This window comes from Carcharhinus amblyrhynchos, chromosome 15 (genome assembly GCF_965287045.1).
Source record: "Carcharhinus amblyrhynchos chromosome 15, sCarAmb.v2.hapA, whole genome shotgun sequence".
NCBI classification, from domain to species: Eukaryota; Metazoa; Chordata; class Chondrichthyes; order Carcharhiniformes; family Carcharhinidae; genus Carcharhinus; species Carcharhinus amblyrhynchos.
Window position 1 is genome coordinate 66,633,103 of NC_137338.1, and position 8,947 is coordinate 66,642,049.

General features: G+C 43.1%; 1 protein-coding gene across 1 annotated transcript in view; it reads left to right on the forward strand.

The window, feature by feature from the left end:
- Positions 1–3,588, forward strand: part of plcxd2 (phosphatidylinositol-specific phospholipase C, X domain containing 2) — a 45,080-nt gene extending 41,492 nt beyond the window's left edge. The window contains exon 4 of the mRNA XM_080204106.1: positions 644–3,588. Within this exon, the coding sequence (XP_080060232.1) occupies positions 644–806 (163 nt within the window). The 3' untranslated portion in view covers positions 807–3,588. The remainder of the gene's footprint in view (positions 1–643) is intronic.
- Positions 3,589–8,947: the final 5,359 nt, after the last annotated feature.

Below are 8,947 nucleotides of genomic sequence, written 5' to 3' on the forward strand. Positions count from 1 at the left end.
TTGAAGCCAATGTAGCAATAACCAAGATGGGTGAAGATGTTCTGAAATGTGTTTGGATAATGATGGCCGAGATTTAGATGAATTGAACTTGATGGAGGCGTGTGTGAGACCTGCGAGGGAAATGCTGGAATAGTCAATTCTGGAGGTAAAGACATGGGGGGAACTGATAGGGAGTCCATGCAACTCAGCACTTTGCATTATGAAGTACAGAACAATCTTGTTCCGTAGGATTGTTGTATAAGTAATTGGAATATATTTATCTTCTGGTGAGTATGGCTTTGAGAAAGAGGCTTGTTTGTTAGATGCTGTTGTTTGATTGTTACATTTTGAATGTGTCAGTTGCAGTCTTGTAAGTTCTGGGCCCCCCCACTAGGTGGACCATTGTACATTTAAACAAAATGGGAAAAGTAAAGCAAAACAGAACTATCAACAAATCCAAAAATCCAAAACCTGAGATTCTCACACGGTTATTTCCAGGTTTTATATCAGAATCAAGAAAGGCTTGGGAGATATTTCTAACAGGGAGAGGAAGAAAAGTCAAATGTGAATCATCTCAACTAATTCAGATGTGGAGATTTGTGCATGGGCAGCTTTTGTAAGCAACATTAAACATTTATCTTCTGCATTTAATCTTTCCTTACAGAAATCTTCCCACCATAATGAATTGGGTGAAATCTCAGAAACCCGGTGTGAATGGTGTCAACATCATCACGTCTGACTTTGTAGAACTTGTTGACTTTGCTACGACTGTGATCAAGTTAAACAACTTGTTGCTGCATGACAGGGCCAAGCGTGAACAAATTTAGCACACTTCCTTATTTTAACCAGGATGGAAAAAATCACGTTGATCTCATTGCTAATAGGGACTCACGGCCAAGTGTAGTTTCCGGGTGCATTAGATTGGTTCACTGCTCCAGGTGGAGAGGATCTTCAAGAAGATCGCGCGTATCGACCCTGACATCAAGTACTCCACATCAGCGCAAACCGACAGGATTCAGAACTCCCATCTTAAAGTCATACATTCTGTCTTTTCTGTAATCCTATTCCAAAATCCTAAATCCTCATTAATAATAAGAATGAAAGCCAGTCACACTGTATTTGCACTGGAGCACCTCTGCTGATGGAAAGGTGTAATTCCAATGTGACACATTTATGTTTACATAGGCAAGGTCTATTGTGGCCATGTTGAAATTTATAATGGAAAAGACCATGGATGTGATGATTTTAATATATATTTATATTTTTAAATAACAATGATTATTACTATTAAAACCATGGTGTTTTTGCAAAGGTGCTTTGAAAAATTAATATTAAAAAAAATTGGGATTGACTGAAAACAGTGAAGAATACATTCCAATATTACCTACATCTCAATCACTAGGTGTAATTTGGACATTTGTGTGTACATCAAATTAAATGTTAACATACTGAACAGGGAACAAAATATCCAAATGCCTCACCATATCTATTGCAATTGTTCAATTTTACTTAAAGGAAGACAAACAAAATGAATGTAAAATTGGTGTTCTGCACTGCAGTAAAGTAGCTTCAGGATGGACTGGAATGAGATTGTATCAAGTTCAATGTGATGTGATCAGATTAGAATGTGTTCCCAGTGTAGCATTGGGGAACAGCTCCTTTAACTGGTGATTAAGAGCATTGGATTGCATAGACCTATAGAATCATAGAGTCCTACAGTGGTGAAGGAGGCCATTTGGCCCATCAGGTGTGCACCAACCACATACCATTCAGGCCCTAACCCCATAAAGCCCATGTATTTATCTTGGCTAGTCTCCCTGATACTCAGAGACAATTTAGCATGACCAATCGACCTAACTCGCACATTCTTTGGATGCGGGAGGAAACCGGGGAAACCCCACAGATGCAGGGAGAATGTGCAAACTCCACACAGACAGTCAGCCAAGGCAAGAATTGAGCCTGGGTCCCTGGTGCTGTGAGGCAGCAGTGCTAACTATTGTGCCTCCGGTGAGGATGAGGATAGAGGAAGGTTGACTGGTTCCTGTCCAGTCCATCTTTTCAGTGTAAATTAAAATACTTAAGAAAATTTAAATTAAATTAAATTAAGAAAATACATATGCATTTATTGTTAAGTGAGTATGCTTGGAAAATTCACTCTGCATTTAGCAGCACAGAGATTTGTTGGTTACAAAACTGTCTTAAGCTAAGTTTTAAATTGAGTTTTTCCTCAGGGGTTGGGTATAAGTTGGTCAAACTACAGGAGGAACTCTCCCCCTGCTGAAAGTATCTGGCCAGGCATTATTTTTGTGTACAACTTGTATGGTGTTCTTGACGTTGGAATAGATGCCTCCAGATGAAATGCAAATACAGGTACAGTGGGCCGAATGGAGGTGGACTGTTTTGTAAAGTTACGATGTGTTTGGTGAAATTACTGCGTCAAATATTTATTTACCGTTTTAAAAGCAAAATTGCCTCATTCTTTTCACCCTTAAGAAAGGGCAGCACGATAGCACAGTGGTTAGCACTGCTGCTTCACAGCTCCAGGGACCTGGGTTCGATTCCCGACTCGGGGGTTACTGTCTGTGCGGAGTTTGCACATTCTCCTCGTGTCTGCGTGGGTTTCCTCTGGGTGCTCCGGTTTCCTCCCACGGTCCAAAGATGTGCGGGTTAGGTTGATTGGCCATGCTAAGATTGCTCCTTAGTGTCCTGAAGTGCATAGGTTAGAGGGATTAGTGGGTAAAATATGTAGGGATATGGGGGTGGGGCCTGGGTGGGATTGTGGTTGTTGCAGACTTGATGGGCCGAATGGCCTCTTTCTGCACTGTATGATTCTATGAAACAGATACAGGATTATGAGGTTTCACTACTTCAGAATGTTTAAAATACTGTATGTGATATATATTTAACTGCTACCTCTGTGACTTTTACTAAGCTATGCAATTGCAACAGTGAATATTGGGACAGATTTCTTTAATATGCCCAAATGTTTCAAGGATGCCCCCTGTGGTCTGGTCCCCACTGCAGAGATTGCAGGGTAATTGCCCACAGCGATCACCCATTAACACCAGTTGGTAGAAAATCTTGTGCCCATAATTCCGGGGAGGTCCAGCGGGCAGGCAAAACTGTGCTTCAGGATGACTGAATCTGGCCAGTTGTGGGAGGTTGCGTCACGTGAGTACCTGCACCCGACCCCTCCACCCCAACACTCTCAAGCCACCCAGAACCTGGGATGCCCATCCAGTTGGTGTCCCACCTGTCCTCACCAATTAGAATGCAAACCAACTCTTTCTAATCTGAATGGATGTTACAATGTGTAACCCCAACACTGGGAGGAAATATTTGGAACTGATTAGCATTGACCACTAGTTATATATCATTAGATTCTCCAATCATTTCTGGTCTTTCCATAGTATTTATTGGTATTTGAAGAATTAGATGTTTACAGGTGAGTGCTAGTTGTAAAGAAATTGATTTCATAAGTGTTATATTATATTTTTATCAAATGATTGTTAGTTTCCAAGTACAGTTAAAAGATATATTTACTGTAAATTTCTATTATTTGTACACATGAACTGAAATATTATGTTGTGGTCATTCAATTAAACTTTCTCAAAAGCAGTGGGAGAGGTTCATCCTTCATACTTTTCTATGATTCATTGTTGGCAGTTACAGATTCCAGGATTATCTCCAGTTCCTGGGGGTAGTGGCATTATCACTGGATAAATTATCCACGTCAACCAGGATAATGATCTGGGAACTTGGCTTCCTTTTCTGTTTTTTTTCAATAATCGGATGTGGGCATCGCTGGTAAGGCCCCTGTTGTCTGCTCACCCCTAATTGCCCTTTCTCTCTTACAGGCTGTATGGCCTCCAAGGCCTCAGGCTCTAGGCTTCTGTTGAAATTGAAGGCAGCAGGCCCAGACTGAGTCCCAGTCCCTGCCATCCCCCTGCTCCTCCCTGTCCTGCAGGCTGTGAGTATGAAGGCAGGTTCAGTCCCAGGGTCTCTAACCTGCAGTCCCAGCCTCTCTCTCTAATCTGTTGCTCTGTGCAGTGTTCTCTCGGTTAGTATTCGTCCACTGGTAAAGATTTAGTGGAGCCAGCGACAGCCTTCCTCCCAAGCCAAAGACTGTTCAGTAGCAGCAGCAACTCCAGCTGTTCTCAATCCAAGGTTTCCATCTCTTTTGGATAAAACAAACAGAAGGACAAAATAAAAGGGGCAGTCCCTTAAAGAGATACTCCCTTCAACCAAAAACAAACCACAAATGAAACTTCAAACTAAGATGTGATTAAATGGTTGACAAGGCATCCTGAGAGTTCGGAGCCACATATAGTGCAGACCAGGTAAGGAAGGTAGATTTCCTTCCCTAAAAGACATTGGTGAACCAGATGGGTTCTTACAACAATCAACAATGGTTTCATAGTCATCATTAAACCTACAATTCCAGATTTGTATTGAATTCAAATTTCACCATCTGCCATGGTGGGATTTGAACCCGCATCCCCAAAGCATTACCCTGGGTCTCTGGATTACTAGACCAGCGGCAGTACCATGTGCAGTGGTGGGGGGGGGTGCATGCGCTCAGTGGTGAAGGTGCCCACATGCAGTGTTTGGGGGGTGCACACACAGTGGTGGGGGTGCGCGTGCCCAGTGGTTAGGTGCACAGATGCAGTGGTGATGTGCACCCCTGCCTTGCAAAGAAATTGATCCTGACTCTGTTTAGATGCAAGCTAGCCTGTACAGGTCCCATCACCTCAGGAATTGATCCTAATGTTCCAGGAATCTGAGGCCCTCTTCCCTGCGCCCTCTTCCCAGCCACACTTCCTGGTTTTATACTTAATTATGCATGGTACTGGGAATATTATTACTCTTGAGGACTTGCTTGCTAGTTTTCTTCCTAGTTTCTTAAACTTGCTGCACAATGTTACATTTCTATGTTGTTGGTACTGATGTGGACCGTGACTGTTGGCTATTCATTCCCCCCCCCATCAGAGTACCCAGCAGCTGCTCGGTGACATCATTGAACCTGGAACCTCGGAGACAACATATCCCCTTGGATTCACCGTGGTTGGGGGGGCGTGTGCAGTGGCTTGGGGACACAGGCAGTGGTTGGGGATTGAACACAGTGGTTGAGAGGACGTATGCTGTGGTGGGGGGTGCATGCGCTCAGTGGTGGGGGCACCCGTGCGCAGTGGTGGGGGATGCATGCGCTCAGTGGTGGAGGCACCCACATGCAGTGTTGCGGGGGGGGGTGCACATGCAGTGGTAGGGGCACAGGTACACAGTGGTTGGAGTGCGCACACGCAGGGGTTGGGAGGGCGCATGCAAAGTGGTTGTGGTGTGTGCATGTGTGCGCAGTGGTTGAGGGTGCACGTGTGCGCAGTGGTTGAGGGTGCACGTGTGCGCAGTGGTTGAGGGTGCACGTGTGCACAGTGGTTGGGTGCATGCACATGTATGCAGTAGTTTAAGGGGGCTCAGTAGCTGGGGGGACACATGCACATAGTGGTTTGGGGTACATGTGCAATGCTTTAAAGGGTCGAGTGTGTGCAGTGGTTGGGGGGTTTCATGCACACAGTGGTTTGGGTGTGCATGCGTGTATGTGCAGTGGAGGGGGCGCACTTACAGTGGTTGGGAGGGCGCGTGCACAGTGGGATGTGATCACGCATGCAGTAATTCAAGGGGTACACATGTGCAGTTGTTGGTTGTGCCCACCTGTGATTTAAGAGGGCATGCATGAGCAATGGTGAGTGATGCATGCACGCAGTAGTTGAGGGGACCACATGCACAGCAGCTGGAGAGTTCATACACAGTGGTTGGGGGAAGCTCATGTGCAGTGGTTGGTGGTGTGCGGGCAGTAGTTGGGGTTTTTGCACGTGCATACAGTGGTTGAAGGGGGGCATGCACAAGTAGTGGGGGGTGGTGTGAGCACACACACTGGTTGGGGGCACACGCAGTGTTTGGGGATACACATGTGCAATGGTTGCGGGGGGGTGAGTGCAGTATTTGGGGGCATGCGTGTGCACTGGTTGGAGGGCAGGTGCACTGGTTGGGGGGTGCATGCAAAGTAGTTCGGGGTACGTGTGCAGTAATTGGAGTCTTTGCACATGTGTTCAGTGACTGAACGGGGCATGCACATGCAGTGGTTGGGGGGGTGCATGTGCACACACAGTGATTAGGGGCACATGAGCACTGGATTGGGGAGCCACGCGTAGAGGTTGGGACACACACACACCTGCGGTGGTTATCTAGCAAATTCCACACTGCTTTGATTTAGTTCTTTTGAAACAAATTTTGCTCACAGGTTATGTGATCTGCAAAGACAGATTTGGTGAGTTTCACGCTGGTCGGTGATTTTCACCCCAATTTAGTGAATGCCTTACTAGTTTTGTAAATGTCACACTGATTTATTGAACTTCATCTTGATTTAGTGAATTTCACACTGACTTTGTTTATTTTGCACTGGTTTAGTATATTTCACACCTTTGGTGAGTTTTGCACTGACTTGGTGATTTTCACATTGGTTTAGTGACTGGTTCAGTGGTTTACACAACGTTTTAGTGATTTCCATACTGATTTTGCGATTTTTCACATTGATTTAGTGATTTTCACACTGATTTGGTGATTTTTCACACTGATTTTGTGATTTTTCACACAGGTTTGATGATTTTCGCACAGGTTTGATGATTTTCACACTTGTTTAGTGATTTTTACACTGGTCTGATGATTTTCACACTGGTTTGGTGATTTTCATGCTAATTTAGTGGCTTACATACTGATTTGGTGATTTTTCACATTGATGTAGTGAGTGATTTACTTGCTGATTTGGTGATTTTATTAGAATCCAGGCCAAAAACTCCGGGGTGTTTTGTAAAGTTAGCCTAGACCCTAAGTTTTACATTTGATTTTGGCATTGGGGAGCATAAGATGTTTCACTGCGGGTATGATTCAAATGATCCACTGGGAAACTTTTATCAAACAAAGTTTATTTAAGAACACAGTAAAATATAACAAAAAGAATTTGCATAACTTTAACCATTTACAAGACTTAAACGTGACACAGAATAACTCCTGACAGCTATCTATATGTGCTGTTCCAAGTTAAAACAATCTCTTACAGATATATATCTTTCTGTAGACTTAGCTTAAAAAATAAGTCATGCTCACACGAAGCTGGATCTTCAGCTTTGTAACACCTACGGAGAGAAATCCAGGCCAGCTGATTACAGAGATATATATATAACCTCAAAACAGCCAAACTTCAGAGAGATAAACTTAATCTTGAGCAGCTCCCAAAAATAGCCAAGCAGAGAACAGAAACTCCAACTCCAGAGAGAGGGAAAACAAACTGTTACTTCTCTTCATTTCGGGCTACTATTGAAAGGCAAAACTAAAAACTGGATTTTACTGTGAAACAAAGCTGTCCCGACCCACAGGACATGCCCTGTCAATCACTCCCAAACAAGATCCACACTGCGATCATAAAGAATCATTAAAACCACAGAACACTGCATTAGCCCAGATTAAAATCAACATGATATCAAACATACTGCCTCAGTAAATTGCCAAGGATGTAGAAACATCCTGCAGAGAAACATGATTAAAATATTTTTCTTAAGCCTCGTTACAATTTTCACACTGGTTTAGTTATTTTTCCACACTGATTTAGTGATTTTCATACTAGTTTATTGACTTTTCTAGTAGGGTAAACACTCATTTACACAATTTTCAGCACTTTTCACACTGGTTTGGTAGGTTACACACTGATTGTGATTTTTCACGCTGGTTTAGTGATTTTCACACTGGTTTAGTGGGTTACATGCTGAATGGATGATTTCCGCACTATTTGGTTTAGTGGTTTTCACACTAGTTTCACAGAATTACAGAATGCCTACAGGACAGAAGGAGGCCACTCGGCCCATTGAACCTGCATCAACCACAATCCCACCCAGGCCCTATTCCTGTCACCCCACACATTCACCCTGTTAATCCCCCTGACACAAGGGTCAATTTATAATTATAGTATATAATTATAGAACCCTACAGAGCAGAATGGGCGTTCCACCTAACCCTCACATCTTTAGAGTGTGGGAGGAAACGGGAATACCTAGAGGAAACCTACGCAGACATGGGGAGAATATGCAAACTCCACACTTACAGCGATCCAGGGTCCTTGGCACTGTGAGGCAGCAATGCTAACCATTGTGTCATCATGCAGTTTAATGACTGGTTTTGTGGGTTACATGCTGATTTGGTGATTTCACACTTGTTTAAAGATTTTTCACTCTTGTTTGATGGGTTACACACTGATTTGATGGGCTACACACTGATTTAGTGATTTTCACACTGGTTTAGTGGATTACATGCTCATTTGATGATTGCACACTGGTTTAGTGATTTGCATGCTAGTTTAATGATTGGGTTAGTGGGTTATGCATCAGTTTTGTGATTTTTCAGGGTGATTTGCTGGGTTTCACAGCGTTTGGTAATTTTTGACACTGGTTTAGAGACTTAACACGCTGGTTTTGACACGCAGTTTTCACGCTGGTTTGGTGATTTTTCACACTTGTTTCATGATTGGTTTTATGGATTAACCACTAATTTGATGTTTTTTATATTAGTTTTCACACTGATTTGGTGATTTTCATATTAGTTTAGTGATTGATTTGGGTAGTTACACATTGGTTTAGTGATTTTCACACTGGTTTGGTGGGTTGCATGTTAGTTTAGTGATTTCCACACTGATTTGGTGTCTGGATTAGTGGGTTTCACACTGGTTTGGTGATTTTTCACACTTGTTTCATGGGTTACATACTGATTTTGTTGGTTTTTCACACTGATTTGGTGATTTTCATACTAGTTTTATGATTAGTTTGGTGGATTAAACACTAATTTGGTGATTTTTCCCCTCACTGGTTTAGTGATTTCATAGAATCCCGACAGTACAGAAGAAGACAATTCAGCCCATCAAGTA